We start from the raw sequence: 18,917 nt of genomic DNA on the forward strand, positions 1-18,917 counted from the left end.
TTTCTGCACTTCAAAGGTTCTTTAGATTTTTCTGTTTGTTTATTAATAAAACATAATATATATATATATATATATATAGGGAGAGGTTCAAATAAGAACCACTAATTAAAATTAGAACGGAGAACCATTTTAAGTCATTCGATCATCAAGATCTACGGTGGATGCATCATCTTGGTGAATGAATGCAGATCCTGAGTTCGAATCCTGAAGGCAGCAAAAAATTTATTTTTTTCGGATGCATTAAATTTAACAATGAATGCATTAATTTATATAGCAGATGCATTAATTTTAATGGTTCTTATGTTATCACGATAATTATGGTTCTCACCATAACCGCACCCTATATATATATATATATATATATATATATATAGGGGCGCGCTCCAATGAGACCCCATATTTTTCGTGTAACATGAGTACAATGAATAAGACATATAATACTAATGAACAAAACGTATATCTAATGAACAAGATGTATATTTTAAAGTTTGATTCACAACTATGAATAGTGTTAATTGTGAATTCGCGTGAATTCACAACTAGAAATAGTGTTGGTTGTGAATTCACAACCAACGTTGGTAATTCAATTGTGAATTCATCGAGTTAGTTGTGAATTCAAGAACATTAAATTGTGAATTCATAAATCTAATTGTGAATTTAAGAATATTAATCAATTATCACATTCAACTCATTATAATTTTATTTTATTAGTTTGCAATAATGCAGCCAACAAATTTATGCCTAAATTTAAACTAATTCCATCCAAATTCCAGAACTACACAAAAAGTTATTCTCAAAATTAATTATGAAAACCGATGCTTATTCACATTTATTAGACCGAAATCCACAAGTCTAATTAACAGAATATTTTCAGATATTGCGAACTATACAACCAAACACACAAATGGGTAAGGATCCTCTACTGTGCACAGCATGGTGCTGTGCACAAAAACAGGGGGAATTGGTATTTTTGGATTTTTTATTTTTATTAAAATTTTATTATTTTCTTCCAATTTGAATGCATTTGAATGCACATCACCCTGCTGTGCACAACAGGGGATCTTTTTCCCACACAAATGCGTAGATATTTGAAAACACAAACTGAACCACACAAACACAAGATGAAGAGTAAACGCTAACATTCGAAGGAGCAGAGAACGGCGGTGGACTCCATGGTGAACTTCCAATAACCGTAGAGATCCAACAGAAATCAAAGCTCAAGAGAGCTAATTTTCTGGGTGTAGAGTGAGAAATGAGAAGTGAGAAGACGACGAGTATTACAATTTGAGCTTGGTGAGTAATGATGATTCCTCCACTCCCTCTCCCGCGAGTCCAACTGGATCGGCTACATCGCCGCCCTCGGCCGCCGTGAGATCTATGTCATCGGCGTCGTACCTCAGTCCGCTGTGCAGCTGGCCGGAAGGAGAGAAAGCGAGAGAGAGAAACAGAGAGAACATAGAGAGAGGGAGCGAGAGCGTGAAGAATGAGAGAGAGACTGGGAGGAGAGATAGAGATTAGGGGTGGGTAATTTTTTAATTTTAATCTTAGGACCGGACAGTTTAGTTATTTAACATAAAAAGTGGGTATTTTTTTAAATTTTTATTTGAGTTGATAAATTTTAAGTTTACTAAAAAAAGTGACTATGATATTGACTCAACGTTTATTATCTTCTTCTTATTACAAATTCCCAAACAAAGTTCTCAAAATTTAACAATATCGAATTAAGGATTAATTAGCATTGATTAAGGTTAATTTTGGTAAAAGAAAATATTATTAATCTTTGTGTAATAGCTTAGGACGACTTATATAATGAATAGGAGGGAGTACATTTTTTCTTAAAATCTGTGCCCCTTCCCCTAGGATACTAATTGGTGAACATGGAGAGTAATATTAATAAATAATTTTAAATATAAAAAATACTTTAAATAATATTTATTGTTAAAAAAATATTATCTCTCGTGCATCGAGCAAAACTAGTGCAAAACTAGTTTAATAACAATAAACAAATAATATCCCAATTAATTAATCTTTACATATGGGTTGTAATAAAGACCAACTAGAACCCTACTCCTAATAAATTTAAGGCCGCAATTACAACAAATCCATGCCAAAAAAACAAGATAATTGAACATATAAACAACCTAACTCTTAATTTAGCACATATAAAAGTAATTAGCGTGTGATCAGCTCACGTCAACATAATTATTCCACTCCCTCGAGTTATAAAAAATTTCCACAAAAACTACAAATTCAATTTTAGGCAAACACAAATGGAAAATAGGAAACACAGCCACTGAACTTCAAAAAAAAAAAAAAGAACAACACACAGCCACTGACCAACGGCGGCGGGGCAGTGCTACAACGATGTGGTGCGGTGGAATGGAGAAGAAGAAATAGGTGAGTCGCGAGCGGCCGGCTGCCCTAGATATTTTCTAACTCTGTCTTTGCTCTCAACGTTTTTACATTTTTTTTCTCCCTCTCTCTATTTATTTATTACTGCTAGTATTATTTATGAATAATAGTACAAAAAATCAATCCTCTTTATTCAGTCACATCTCTTTCACAATTACTCCCTTCTCTCTCACTCGCTCTAACCACCTTTCTCTTATATATTAGGGTTTGTTTCTTAGGTTATGGGGCGTAGGATATTCCTCTCTCTCTCTCTCACACACACATCATGAAGATTAATGTGAAAGAATCGACGATGGTGAAGCCAGCGTCAGAAACTCCAAGTGGGAGTCTGTGGCTGTCAAATTTGGACATACAAATACCTGGTTACTACCACAGCCGCTCCGTCTACTTGTACCGCTCCAACGACGCCGCCAACTTCTTCGATGCTGGCTTGCTGAAGGCGGCGCTTGGGCGGGCTCTGGTTGACTTCTACCCCTATGCAGGGAGGCTGGATAAGGCGGACGACGGGCGCCTCCAGATTAACTGCAACTCCGAGGGAGCGCTGTTCGTGGAGGCCGAGTGCGACGCCGCAGTCGATGACTTGGGTGATTTCGCGGCCCGGGCCCCGGACCTCCCTCTCGCCCCTAAAGTCGATTATTCCGGGGAGGTTTCCACCTGGCCACTTTTGCTGCTGCAGGTAGATCTTTTCTCACTTCTTCAATCCTATTAGTAATGTCCCATTATTTTCGGACACGAAGATTAAGTAAAAGCAGCTTAAAGTTTTTCTAGGCCCGTTACTTTGATTGTTTTGCATAAGTAGGACAAATTGAGCCTGAAAAAATAATTTGCCCTAATATTTTATGTAAACATTTGATTAAAATTTTAATAGAATTCTCTCTTTTCTCTCGTTTTTTTAGGCCCATAACTTTGGTCATTTTGCAAATGTAGAAAAAAAAAAAACGGACTTGCAATTGTAGAACAAATTTTTAAAAATTCGGCCTAAGTAGGACAAATTGATATTTACAAAACAGCCAAACTTACGGGCCTAATAAAACTTTCGGCTCAAGAAAAAGTGTAGTTAGGGTATAAAAGGAGAAAAAAAAAAGTGAATTGAGCCACCATTGTTGAAATAGAAATTATATAAAAGGAGAAAAAAAAAATCTAGCAAACCCTTGAGCCTCATTAAAATCTTTCTCGCGAAAACTAAATGGATAAAATACCAATAAAAAAAAATACTCGTCTATTACAACGACAAAAAAAAAAAAAAAAAAAACAACAACAACAACAACAAGAAGAAGAAGGAATAAAACAATGATAGCAAAAACCCAAGCCAAAATTTACATTCTTAATGTCATGAGTTGAGCTACCATTAATAATATTTTAAATAGTACTCCATCCGTCCACTAATTTGTGTTGTAATTTGTTATTTTGGTCCGTCCACCAATTCGTGTCCTACCTATTTTTAGTAATTACTAGTAGAAAGAACGTACGTTGTACGTGTAATTAATGTTATTTTAATTGATTACCTATTGGACCTACCTTATTACACCATTACTTATGTAATGAGTCTCCCTTAAACTAATTATTATTATTATTATTATTATTATTATTATTATTATTATTATTATTATTATTATTGTAATTGTAATTGTTATTATTATTATTATTATTATTATTATTATTATTATTATTATTATTATTATTATTATTATTATTATTATTATTATTGTTGTTGTTGTTGTTGTTGTTGTTGTTATTGTATTGTTATTGTACGTTATTGTTATTATTATTATTGTTAATATTATTGTTATTATTATTATTATTATTATTATTATTATTATTATTATTATTATTATTATTATTATTATTATTGTTGTTGTTGTTGTTGTTTTTATTATTATTATTATTATTATTATTATTATTATTATTATTATTATTATTGTTGTTGTTGTTGTTGTTGTTGTTGTTGTTGTTGTTGTCGTCGTCGTCGTCGTTGTTGTTGTTGTTGTTGTTATTGTTAGTTTTATTATAATTGTTATTGTTATTGTTATTGTTATTGTTATTATTATTGTTATTGTTATTGTTATTGTTGTTATTTTTATTGTTATTGTTAAATACCTTTAAGCTAATGAAAAAAATTAGTAAAAGTAATCAAAACACATTAACACTACTCTTTTAGTCTTTTACACCACCTTTTTCAGCTTTCTTAGTTTCCGTGCCGAGCACCAAGTGTGAACTTGTTTCGTGGACGGATGGAGTATTATTTAAAGAAATATATTAATTCATTACTTTTATTAGATAATTTATTGGATGGATATATTTATTTATAAGATTTATCAATAGCTATAGATATATATCGCATAGATTTTGTGTAATATCTGATGAATTAATATATTCTTATAATATATAGTATGTAATAATATAACCTTAAATTAAATATGTAACATGGGCAAAATAGGAAATTCATATATTGTACCTTAAACTATCTTATGCTTTTTTTTCTATTATTAGTATAGATTCCCTTAACAAATGAATCAATTTTTTTTTAAAAGTTGTGCTCTCTTTCTCCCCTCAACAAATAAACAATATATTTTTTTTTAAAATTGGTGCCCCTTTCCTTGGAACACGAATTAGTGGACATAGTGAGTATATGTTTTACTAAAAAAGGATATGAAATATTACTAGTGGAATGAATGTTTCAACAAAATAATTGGGACGTTACTAACTATTTTGCAGTTGACTCGGTTCAAATGCGGTAGCATTTCCTTGGGCGTTACAGCCGACCACCACGTTGCAGATGGGACCTCCGGCCTCCATTTCGTCAACACGTGGGCCGACATGGCCCGCGGCGTAACGGCTCCGGCCGTCCCCCCGGTCATTGACCGCCGCGCCCTCTCGGCGCGGCAGCCGCCGCAGCCCAAGTTCCCCCACGACGAATACCAGCCCCCGCCGCAGCTCATAACCCCTCTGCCCAACACCGAAACATCACACGCAGTACTCAAACTCACTCCCGACCACCTCCGCGCCATCAAGGAGAGCTGCGGCGGCTATTCCACGTACCAGGCGGTCACCGGCCACGTGTGGCGCTGCGTCTGCGCGGCCCGCGGCCTCCCTGCAGACCAACCAACGAGGCTGAAATTCTCGGTGAATGGGCGCCCGAGGCTGCAGCCGCCCCTGCCGCCGGGTTTATTCGGCAACGTGAACTTCTACACCACGTCGACCGCTCTGTGCGGCGAGCTGGTGTCGAACCCGGTGGGGTTCGCGGCGGGGAAAGTCCAGGCGGCGGTGGACCAAATGAACGACGAGTATTTGAGGTCGGTGATCGACTACTTGGAGGTGAAGATGCCGAGTATCCTCAACACCCCCGCCCGCAGCGAGAACTTCGTGAGGTGCCCTAATTTTGATATCACGAGCTGGGTGCGGCTGCCGTTTTACGAAGGGGATTTCGGGTGGGGGAAGCCGGCTTACGCCGGGCCGGCAGTGGCTCACTATGAAGGGAAGTCTTTTTTGATGCTGGATCCGGAGAGCCAAGGGAGTTGGCTGCTTCAGATCACGCTGCTCAAGCCGCATATGGACGCCTTTCACAAACTGTTTTATGATATTCCTCCGTCCACCAAAAATATCACAAATTAATTGTGCTTTCATGTCGGTCATTCTTGTTTCGATTATGTGTGTGCTGGTGGAGATGGTTGGAGTCTGCGCGTGTCTGTACGTGTTGAGTCCAACCACTTTGTTTTTCCGTATCTTATTTGAAATAAATGATCCTCGTGTTGGGAAAATTGGTGAATAAATATCCAAGAATGTCAAAATAAATGATACTTACGCAGCGAAATCAGGATAATTTTTTTCCCTCTTACTAGATTACAAAATGGAACCAAACCAAGAAAAAAAAAATTGCTACAAAATATAAGAAAATCCAAATTGGGAAAAATCACGAGACTATATTCTAGAAATCTTGCATCTTCTTTATAATAGGATTAAGCCTTAACCTATGTGGCATGCTTAGAATTGTCCCATTTCAATAATTTACCATATGTAATCTTCATCATTTATCAATTAATTAACTATTACATTCCATATAAAGATTATAATTAATAATAAACTTCCCTTAGTTTATAATATAATCCATATATAGGGTGGTGCTATTCAATTAACTTCCCTTAGTCTATAATATATATATATATATATATATATATATATATATATATATATATATATATATATATATATATATATATATTAACTTACATATAATCTAAATTAATAAATTTTATTATTTATTTTATCTCGATAAAAATTAATCTTAATAAATATAATTAATAATAAATGTATATATATAATATTAACTTACATATAATCTAAATTAATAAAGTTTATTATTTTATCTCGATAAAAATTAGATTTACATGTCTGACAAGAAAAAAAAAATTATAATTTATATACAATAAATGATTTTAATTGAATGTTAGTGATTAGATGTAAATTTGTTATTAATTTTATATTTCTCAAAAGTGTATATATTATATGTATATTTTGCAATATATTATACTGTATGAATTTATATATAATATTTAACTTCTTAATTTTCAATAAAATTAATTTTAAATTGAGTTTGAATTGAGACATGCACGTGTATGTAAATTAAAAACGGGTTCGGTCATTGATTTACATGTTTGAATAATAAGGCACATATTCTATAACCTGATTAATTTGAAACAAAATATTATTTTATGTCTATCAAAGTAATTAATTTTTTTTATTTTTTATAAATATATCCGTACATTTTATTTGTATAGGGAAGAAAAATATATTTTTCATATCTAAAAACTTTATTTGTTTCAGTTTCGTCAATAATAATAATAATAATAATAATAATAATAATAATAATAATAATAATAATAATAATAATAATAATAATAATAATAATAATAATAATAATAATAGATCAATTATGAAATTAGTAATGCATAAATGAAGAATTTAGATAAAGAACATAGAGGATATGATGTTAAAATACATTAGAAATCTTTAATTATGTATTAAATTTATAATAATCCCAATCGAGTGAAGAATTCATATAAATCACCCCATTTCACATTGATTTTTTTTTTTATAAGGTTTCACTAAAATAAAACTTATACAAGAAGAAGCTCTTGCTCTCCAAATTAAAAATCTATATTTAATTGGCAGAATGATTGAGACTAATACAATTTGAATTGCTACAAGCGAGACGATTCTCGGAACCCAATTAAATGATGATACTCACAAGTTAAATTTATTCTTTCAAACTCCAAACGAGATGATTCTTGGAACCCAATTATAATATTTTAAGCTAATAATGCATAAAAGTTTGTCAAGATGTTTTCAAGTTCCATACAAAATGATGTTTACAAGTTAGTTATGATATTAGAAGCTCCAAATCATACGATCTCACAAGTCAAATTTGATTTTTAAACCCCCGGATAGTGATGTTAAAAAAATTGACGCATAAAAGTTCATTTTTTGTATTTTAAGGTCTAGACGAGATGATGCTCAAAAGTTTGGTGTTCAAACATTAGATATCGTCTTCCGGATTTTAAATGATGATATGATCCTACAGGGTGGTTTAGACAAGATGATGCTCAGATGAAATAAAATCTTTAATATTGACCTTTTTTCAAAATATATATTACTATTAAATAAAAATTTATATAAAAAGAATATTTATTATTCTAACAAAAGGTTAACATTTAATTGAGGAATATGATTCAAATTAATATAATTTCAACTATATTACTTTAAATTAAATAAATTTCACCCCGTAGTGGTGCCAAGGGCCAACTGGAACCGGCGGTTCGACCTTGAACCGGCTCGGTGGTCAACAGTGTCGGTCCGAACCGTTGACCATCGGGCCGGTTCAGGGCCGAACCGCCAAACGTTAAGGGCCGATTTAGGTTTATAGAAATCTCAACCTTGGACCACCGGTTTAGGTTCATAGAAATCTCAACCTTGGACCACCGGTTCGGACAGTCGGTTCAATATTCGCCTATAGCCACCCTAACAGTCGCAATTGCAAAATAATCTTATAGGCAGGGGCGGAGCTAGGGGTGGGGCAGGGGGGTCACTGGGCCCCCCTGAGATTTTGAAAAATACTAGGGGTATTTTCGTAATTTTATATTAGATAATGAAAAAAATATAATTTTATCTACATCATTATCATATTGAGCTATTTTATACTGTAATTGATATGTAAACTTTAGAGTTAAGAAGTGAACACATAATTAATCTATGCATATCACGCTTGGATTGAATTCTATAAATTTATTTTTTGAATTGGATATTGGAAGTTATTTTGCCTTACAAAATTTAATGGGATTTTGGCAAATAAAATCACGAACTATTTCGAATTTACAATTTTAACGTGACTTTTGAGTGTTGAATTGGAATTTACGTGGATTAGTAAAAAGACGACGTCGTTTTTGTGAGGCCTAAACGACGTCGTTTCCTACAATTTCAATTAAAAAAAATCTTCAAATTATAGAAAGAGACTGTATCCTGTATTTGCAACATAATTTTCAATATTTAGTAATTTTATTGCAAAATACATCGTAACATGAATATTACGTGGAGAACTAATCCACATAAACTCCAAGTTAACAATCCGATGATCGAAAAAAATTGGGGGGACGAAATTGTCAAAATTGAAAAGATGGTGATTTACTTCGCCACATTTCAAAAGTTACGTTAAAATTGTTAATTCGAAATAGTTCATGTTTTTATTTGCCAAAACCCCAAATTTTATCAATTTTAATTTTTTGAAGTTGTTTTGTATGAACTTGAAAATATATTTAAAGTGTATTTTTTAAAATTTAAATGGTATTATAATCGTGTTAATAATTATTTTAATTTATTTTTATTTTTTAATTTAATTATTAATTTTATTTTATAAAAACATTTGGACCCCCCTGAATCGGAAGTCTGGCTCCGCCCCTGCTTATAGGAAAAGGCTTTGGCAGATCTTTCATCTGCCGCATTGCCGAGAAACAAGGTAGGCTACATCAATGTTGATGCTGCAAATTAATTTCATTCTAAAATAAGTAAATGCTGCAATTAATGCAGCACTATTCATCCACAACTACAAGCAAAGTCAATTTTTGTAGGCTTGTGGGACATCTCAATGTGAGGTGGATATACCTCAACCTTATGCATGCTCACATATTCGATTTGTTGATATGGATTTTATCTGATTTATTATAGAGGCACCACCTATTCTCTACAAATTATATACTGCCATCGTACGTTAAAAGTATGACACTTTAGTTGGACACAGAATTTAATAAAATTAGTGATAATGTTGATGTAGTGGAGAAATGGTCCCACCACTTTATAAGATGTGTGGTTGAGATTGAATTTTGGGTGAGTTTTTTGTAAATAAAGAGTTTGTAAGGATAAAATATAAAGGTGGATGATGGACCATGGCTTTAAAAGAAAAATTGAATACTTTTTGCGGACGCCAAATATAGTAATTGTGCCATACTTTTGGCGGACGAAGTATTTTTTTTATATAAAAAATAATAGCCATTGTAATCAAAATACTCTTATATCTATAATCTATACTAATAGAAAAAGAGTCTGAGGTAGTCTAAAGCATAACTTGTGGATTGTTTATTTTACCCTTGTTATATATTTATTATTATATTTATAAAAAATATATATATTGATATACATTTATTTGTACAACGTAATAGATTAATAAAAGTAATATATTCACCCAATAAATTATTTAATAAAAGTAATGAATTAATAGATTTTTTTAAATAATAGATTATCAATTAAAATAACATTAATTACACGTACAACGTACGTTTTTTTGCTAGCTAGTTATATAAAAACACAAAATCTCCCAGGCGGACGACGTTCATGAGAAATCCGCCCATGGCGACTGCGTACGTGATGTGCCGAACACGGTGCTGCGCGAATGTGCAATGTGTATATTTTCCCATTCTAATTACTTTTTCAATGTAATATAAATCAAGTAAAATTAACTCAAATGATATAAATTATCAAGGGCAAGTTGCAAATTTAGGATATATTAAAGTTTCAATTCATGCCTCACTGTGACGATCATCATCGGATTAACCAGTGTATCGATCAGTACTCTCATTTACTTCCTTATCGATTACATCATCTTTTTCTTTTACATTTATTCCTTATATTTTATCTCTAAAATCTCAGCATATGACTTGCAATTGTTGAGATAATTCTTGGTGCAAGAGTTGTAATCAGCGAAAAAAAACCCCATGGAAATCATGCCTTATACTCGACCAAGTCCCTAAATCAAAAAATAAGCAGAAAATGCCGACAACCCATCGAGGAGCATACCTGATGTTCAAATCACCGGTATGAAAAACAGTATGAGTGCATTGACATGAAGAGAACCCATGCACCAAGTGTATACGAACTGAGCCGAGCCGAATACCTTTAGGCTCGAGCTCGGTTCGTGAAATTTTTATTCGATTGATTGAGCTCGAGCTCGACAAATAAATATTGAGCTTCAGCTTGGTTCGAATTCGGCTCGATAATTATTCGATTAGAGCGAGCTCGGGCTCGAGATCGAGCTCGACTCGTGTTTGGCTCGACAATTTTTCACGAATTGATACTCTCGAGCACGGCTCGTGAATAAAATATAGAACATGTTATTCGAGCTTGGGCTCGATTGACAATTGTTTTCATCTATTATTATAACTTAATTTTTATTTATTTTAAATTTTATATAGTATTATATAATACTAAAAATATATATCCTTATCTTATACTCCCTCCGTCCCATTTTAATAGGCTCGTTTTCCTTTTTGAGATGTCCCACTAGAATAGACTCGTTTTTCATTTTGAGTAAGAAAAATAATTAATTGGTGTAGACCACATCATATTCCTCTTAAAAATTATGTTTCTTAATCTCCGTGCCCAAAGAAAATGTGAGCCTATTAAAGTGGGACAGAAGGAGTATAGATGTATCTTATTTCAAAATTATAACAATAAATTGTTAACTTTTATGATTTCCATTTTAATATATATGAAAATATATAATTAAATTAATTGTTGATAATTAAGTATCGATGATATTATTTTAGGATTGATTAAATAAATACATATACAATTATAAAAATTTAAAGAATAAGTTTTGATAATTAATTAGTAAAATAAATATACTAATTGATAATATACAAAATTATTTACATGAACATATTCGCGAGCCTAGGTTTGAGCCGAACCTGTTCGCGAGCTTACGAGCCGAACCTGTTCGCGAGCTTACGAGCCGAACTCATGCAAGTTCGAGTTCGGCTCGATAATTTTATCGAGCTTGATTCTAAGCTCGAGTTCACCTAGTTTAGGAGGTGAACGAATTCCGAATAAGCTTTTTTTGAGTCGGAATAGTTCGCGAACGGATTGATTCGTTTACATGCCTGTAAGCAGCCGATCGCATGTTAAACCAATCCATACGCGAATTGAAATGTATGTGTATCCCAATAAATGGAACAAACCCCACCTTTGAGAAAATACGTCCAACACCAATCCGCGGGAAGCCAAAGACATAGCTCGAACTCATGCACACCAATCATCCACCATGAATCATTGTTGATGTTAATTAGTTAACTTAGCGAACAAAACTATGCGTTGAAACATCGCGGTTAACATCTTCAAGAAAAACCCCATCAGCCGCAATATGACTTTCATCTGAACCATCAGTATTCACTTTAATCCAATTCGGAAGCGGAGGCCACTAGCTGGCAGAAACAAAAGAAGGCGGAGGAGGCGCACGCGAGCGAGAACACCTAACTTGCGAACAACAAGATAGTTCTGCCAAGTGTTCGACATATAACCAAGCTTAACATACATTTTATCAGCTTAATAATTATAGGAAAAACATTAGATTGATTAAGCTGTGCTTAGTTATCAAACAAAAAAGTTTATAGAAAACGACTATCACAAAAGATATGGAGCTATTAACATGACAACATTTTACATATATATCCAAGATTGCTTTTATATATTTATTAATTTAAATATGAAAATCAGATCATCTACTGAAAGAGGAGTACTTTATTTATTCATTGGCTTAACATGTGTTGTACACTAGTTTTGTCAAAAATACTCCTTTTAAGAAACTGTAAGAAACTTCACAGTCATTTGTCTTTTTAATATTATCAATTTCTCTTCTTTTACTCTTTAGTTCTTGGTCAAATATTCGTTTATGTTTATCATGTATCTGGACTAGTCCTAAAAAGTAAATGCCCTTAGTGGTGACTTCTACCCCTATGCAGGGAGGCTGGAGAAGGCGGATAACGGGCGCATCTAGATTAACTGCAACGGCGAGGGAGTGTTGTCCGTGGTGGCGGAGTGCGACGCTGCAGTCGATGACTTGGGTAATTTCGGGGCCCGCACCACCGACGTCTCCCCCATCCCCAAAGTCCATCATTCGCCGGGGATTTCCAGCTTCCCACTTTTGTTGTTGCAGGTCTCTTCTCACTTCTCCTATAATAGTCCGTTTACTTTCATGAAAAATGAGAGAATACATACATTTTCACAATTTTTTCATTATTTTCATATGTGTACGGGGTGTTTACTTTGGAGGATTAGGCTTGATAGATAAAAAATAGTAAGGCTAATCCTTTATTTACTTTGATGGATTGCAACTTTGAAATATCCCAAGGCCTGTAATTATTTTTATCCTTCAAACAAGTTTTGCTTGATTCTTATCCCATGAAAAGGGTGGGATTGAAGATATCCTACAATTGAGGATAAAAATACTCAATCCTACATATAATCAATCATGCAAAGTAAACGCCCCCTGATAGAAATTTTTTTCTTCGAAAAAGATGAAATATTTTATCGGACAGCTCACTTTCACTCATTTTCTCTTCAATATTCAATAATATTATCTTTGAGTAGTGGTGTGAAAATATTTTTCAATACTTTATTTTTTTAATTTTCCACTTTACCTTTGAAAGTTCCGACTAAGATCACTACAAAAAAATAAGGGATTACCGGCGGCAATTCCCGTCGGTAAAAAAGGGGCGGCCGCCGGCTATTCCATTACCGGCGGCCCTCTGCCGCCGGTAATAATCTCGTCGGAGATGTGATTGCCGGCGGCCCTACCGCCGGTAGATTTTATCGGGAAACTCAGGTGGTTTCCCGAACATTTACCGGCGGTTCTCGCCGCCGCTGATTACTGGCGGCAACGTCCCGCCGGTAATCAGCGGCGGTAGAGATGCCGCCGGTGATCACCACCACCACACCGATGGTCGTCGATGTTGGGAGATTACCGGCGGGCCCATGCCGCCGCTAATTACTTAAATAATTATTTTAATTATATAATTATTTAAATTATTTATTTTATTTACCTTATTTATTTATTTATTTATTTATCTCCACTAATATTTTCGTATTTATACAATATTTCAAACCTTAGGCGAACTTTTCAGTCGGTCACCCATCTTAGTTGTGCTCTAAGTCAAGCACGCTTAACCTCGAAGTTCCTTTTGAATTGTCCCCAGTAGAGAACACTCGTATAATTGATATATCTATTACCTATTAAATCATTTAAAGGCTATTTCAATATACAATATATATCATATATTCATAACATTTGAATATGACGAGATAATATCCAAGTGATGTTGTTAATTACGGACCAGTCTCGTGCCGCCCTTATTTTTATGGCAAATAAATATTTATTATTTTTTTTTTTTTATCAATATAGTTTATTAATCATAAGTATTTTAGTTTGATAGTTTTAATGTATTTTTGAATTCATTTGCATATATGTCCTTATTTTTATGTCGAAACAATATATCTATTTATTAATTAATATGTTATTAATTTTTTTTTATCAATCTACGTTATAGAGTATAAGTATTTTCATTTTGTAATTATAGTGTATTTTGAATTCATTTGCATACCTTGAATTCACTCACAATAAATAGGACGATTTGAAAACATAAAACAATTAAATTGTTCAACAAAACACAAATGTTAAACAAAGTTCAAGTGTAATTGTGTTTGTTCAGAAACATAACATAAATAAAATATATAGTTCAACATGATATAGATACATAGAAGTGATGCTCAAGGTAGCTGACCCGACCGCCTCAGTATCTCCTCAAACTGACTCATCCGCTGCTCAAGGGCCTCACGTGCTGCTCGTTCGGCCTCACGTGCGGCTCGTTCGGCCTCACGTGCTGCTTCTTGGGCCGCCCTATCCTCCTCAGCCCTTTGGAGACGCTCCTCCAGTGTGGAGATCCGAGTCTCATACATCAGCTGAGACATTTGGGAAGAGCCTGTACTGCTAATAGACCACCTACTAAACTGGCTCACACCGGCACTTCCAGTGCCGTACAGTCGTGACCTACCGGGACGTATGAGCTCCAAGTAGACCTCATCGAGTCGGTCCTCTCGTCCTGTCTCAGCAGCAACGCGATGAATCTCCGCCTAATTCATACATAACAATACACAATTATTATAAAATAAATACATTTTACTATGTATTACTAATATTTGTTCAAACTTAAACATTTACATCAAGGTTGGCATCCTTTTCTGACACAAAAGTTCCATCTGCGTACATGTGTAGGCGGAGGAAAGTGCTGTAGTTAGATGCAGTTGGGGGGACTTCACCATCCACGAGCTGTTCATGCATTTATATAGGATAAATAAGGTAATATATTTATAGGGTGTGGTTCTAGAGAGAACTACATTATTTGTGAGAACGTGAGAACCATCAAATCTAATGCATTCACTGTAAAAATTGATGCATTCGCTGTTAAAATTAATGCACTCCAAAAAAAAAAAAATTGCTCCATTCAGGATTCGAACCCAGGATCTGCATTCATCCAACAAGATGATACACCCACCGTAGATCTTGATAATCGAATGGCTGAAAATGGTTCTCCGTTCTTTTTTTATTTATAGTTCTTTCTTGAACCTCTCCCTATATTTATATATATATATATATATATATAGGGGGCCGCTCCAATGAGACCCCCTAATTTTAGTGAGATCTAGGGCACGATCCGATGCGTTTATTTTATCAATCATGTGGCTGATATTGTATCTGGAGGGTGATTTTTTTTCGCAGGGTTCGAATCCTGGAGGGAGCAGAATATTTTAAATTTTGTTATTCATCAGTATATACTGCATTGTTCATCAGTATATACGGCCCTGTTCATCAGTATATATGTCTTATTCATTACGAATTTTTAAAATTTTATTTTTCATCAGTATATACATCTTGTTCATTAGATATACGTTTTGTTCATTAGTATTATATGTCTTATTCATTGTCCTAGTGTTTCACGAAAAATATGGGGTCTCACTGGAGCGCGCCCCTATATATATATATATATATATATTTATTTATTAGATAAATACTTAATATATATATATATATATATATTTATAATATAATATATATAAGGTAATATATATATAATATTAAGTATTTATTACATTGTGGACATGCCAATTTCCCAGTTGTACCCCACCCAGACAACATAGCGTACGCTGGAAAATCACTAATAGTCCATATCAGAGCTGCCCGCATCTGAAAATTTTGCTGCAACGATATGTCATAAGTGTTCACACCAACCTCCCACAAATATTTCAACTCTTGTATCAGTGGCTGTAAGAAAACGTCCAACTTCATCTTTGGGTTAGATGGTCCAGGCACGAGGACTGTGAGGAACATGAATTGTTCTTTCATGCACAACCACGGAGGCAAGTTATACGGTATGACAATAACCGGCCAAGAAGAATATTGACGCCCTGATTGTGCAAATGGGGCAAAACCATCTGTAGAGAGGCCTAATCTCACATTTCTTATCTCCTCGGCGAATCTAGGATATACTGAATTCAAGTGTTTCCATGCCGGAGAGTCTGCTGGGTGGCTCATGATCCCATCTTCTATTGAAGTCGCATGCCATCGCATATTTTCGGCTGTTGCCGCAGATGCAAACAACCTTTGCAGTCGAGGCGACGGCGGTGACCGGCGACGGCGACAGGCGGCAGCAGCAGGGCAGGGGGGCTGGAGGAGGGGGGCTATTCTGGTTGCAGTTAGGGCTGGAAGCCCGAATTTGGGCTTAAAATTAGCGGCGGCCCATTGCCGCCGCTAAAGCCCGACCCGCATACCCAATTACCGGCGGCAATCTTGCCGCCGCTAATCACCGACGGTAAATTGCCGCCGCTATTTCTAAATTAAAAAAAAAAATTAATTGACCTTTATCGGCGGCCTTTATTTTTACCGGCGGCGATTTTGCCGCCGATATCAACGCCTTATATTCTAAATCTACGGGTCGGCAGCTCCGCCGTTGGAAAGCCGCCGGTAATCGCCGGCGGCGAAGCTGCAGCCGGTAAATCTTGCCGGTAAATCGGCGCTTTTTTGTAGTGGATATTGTTTCAGCAATTTATATAATAAGGGCAATATGGTATATTTAATAATTTATCCACTCATTTCCAATAAAGTAAATAAATGTATATGATAAACAAAGTATACATAAATAAATATTTCTCTAGTAAATAGGAGTATATGATAAAAAGAGAGGAAAATATAATATTTTCTCATATTTTCTTATCCATCATTTTTCAATAAAAATTTACAATCAGGGTGTGTTCTCTTTGATTGATAGATTTATCATTGTAAAATAAGGGATGACAAAAAATTCCCCTTTTAAATGCTTCATTTATTTTCCCTCATTTTTTACGAAAGTGAATTTCATCCTTCCTTATTCATTCTTTTCACTTCAAAAAGGAAAAAATGTCATCTCTCTATTTTTGATGTGATAATATGATTCCTCATTCAAGTGAAAATGAGGAATGAAAATTGGTGATTTTTTTTTTTTTGTAGAAAACAAAAAGAAAAGATGGAATTTAAAGGAAGAATTTTTTTGTTATGGCTCTCTTTTTCATGATAAATTTATCAACTAAACAGAACACACCCGAAAAGTAAACGCATCCTAATTGGAAATAACCAAATCTAGTGTGATACTATTCTTGCAGTTGACTCGGTTCAAATGCGGTAGCGTGTCCTTGGGCGTTGCAAACGACCACCACGTTTCCGACAGGACCTCCGCCCTCCATTTCATCAACACCAACACGTTGTCCGACACTGCTCGCGGCCGTCCCCCCATTCCTCGGCGGACGGGCGTCCGAGGAAATAGTAGTCATTGTAATCAAAATACTCTTGTATCGTATAATTATATAAAAACACAAAATCTCTCGTGTAGACGTTCATGAGAGTTCCGCCCATGGCCACTGCGCGAATGTGCAATGAGCATATTTTTTGTTCAAACTCGCTCTGGCCTTTCTTCAAACAGTTGGCGGATGGCCTTTCTTTCGCTCGTGAATTTCTCTACATTGTGAATTCGTGTAGGAGAGAGTTATTTTTTTGTTTCTATGATCATCACTTGGGCGATCCTTCGTCTACGCATTGCTCATTTTCATTGCATAAATTGTTGGAGGATGTTTGATAATGGCGTCTTTCTGTCGAATAGTTGGTCTACGGATTCTGCTTGGGGGCTTATGGCGATTTCTTTTTAGTTTTTGCGGCTGTTTTCAGTTTGTTATCATAAGAAGGGTTTAATTTTTGCTTTATCAGATTCCCCTTATTATGATCTCTTTAGGGCTCTCGTTGGTGTTTGCTTTTTGTTTAATTTTTTTTTTTGTAGTAGATGAGTACTCTTTTTTCCTTATGGTGCATTTACTTTGATTGTAAAAATTTTCATTGGAAAATGATGAGCTAATTGTTAAAATAAGACCATAACTTTTAGTGTTTTTGAAAAAGTGGACTATATGTTACGAAATTTGAAAATATAGACTATATATATGTTATGAAATTTGAAAATGAAGACTATAACTTCCATTCTTTACATTTACACTCCTATTTAACATATTAAAATAAGGACTCTAGCTTCTAGCATCATGACCCGAAATAGGAGTGTAAATGTAAAAAATAAAAGCTATAACCCTTATTCAAATTTCGTAACTTATAATCCTCATTTTCAAATTCCATAACATTTAGTCATCTTTTTCAAAAACACTAAAAGTTACGGTCTTGTTTTAACAATTAGCTCGAAAAATGATGGATAAGAAAGATGAGAAATATTATTTTTTTTCTTTGTTTTTATATCCTATATTTACTAGAGATAAAAAGATAAAAAAAAATGTTGAAAAATATTTTCACACATCTATCTTAGGATAATATTATCAAACATTGGAGAGAAAATGAGTAAAATTGAAAATATGTTTTTTCTCTCATTTTTCATCAAAGTAAACGCACCCGTTACTAGTGTTTTTTCAATTGGGTCTTCGCCAAAAAAGTTTTGATGAGGCTCGACCTTGAGTCAGGGCCGGCCCTGACATTCCGGGGGCCCTGGGCGAAAAGGAAAAAAAGGGGCCCCTATAATATTAACTATAAAATGCAATAAACTAGAAAACAATGATGAAATAATTACAAAAATAGCTTAGATCTTCTAGCATTTTGAGAAGCAAAATCA

General features: G+C 34.4%; 1 protein-coding gene and 1 long non-coding RNA gene across 2 annotated transcripts; both read left to right on the forward strand.

Annotated features, from left to right (window-relative positions):
- The first annotated feature begins 2,631 nt into the window (after positions 1–2,631).
- Positions 2,632–6,223, forward strand: LOC130988038 (rosmarinate synthase-like). Its single transcript, XM_057911785.1, has 2 exons — positions 2,632–3,088; positions 5,128–6,223. The coding sequence occupies exons 1-2, from the start codon at positions 2,678–2,680 to the stop codon at positions 6,022–6,024; spliced, it is 1,308 nt and encodes a 435-aa protein (XP_057767768.1). The 5' UTR covers positions 2,632–2,677; the 3' UTR covers positions 6,025–6,223.
- A 6,361-nt stretch (positions 6,224–12,584) lies between these two features.
- Positions 12,585–18,060, forward strand: LOC130988040 (uncharacterized). Its single transcript, XR_009089956.1, has 2 exons — positions 12,585–12,886; positions 17,422–18,060. It is a non-coding gene; the product is annotated as an uncharacterized LOC130988040 (long non-coding RNA).
- Positions 18,061–18,917: the final 857 nt, after the last annotated feature.

The sequence above is a fragment of the Salvia miltiorrhiza genome, chromosome 6, assembly GCF_028751815.1.
Source record: "Salvia miltiorrhiza cultivar Shanhuang (shh) chromosome 6, IMPLAD_Smil_shh, whole genome shotgun sequence".
Taxonomy (NCBI): Eukaryota; Viridiplantae; Streptophyta; class Magnoliopsida; order Lamiales; family Lamiaceae; genus Salvia; species Salvia miltiorrhiza.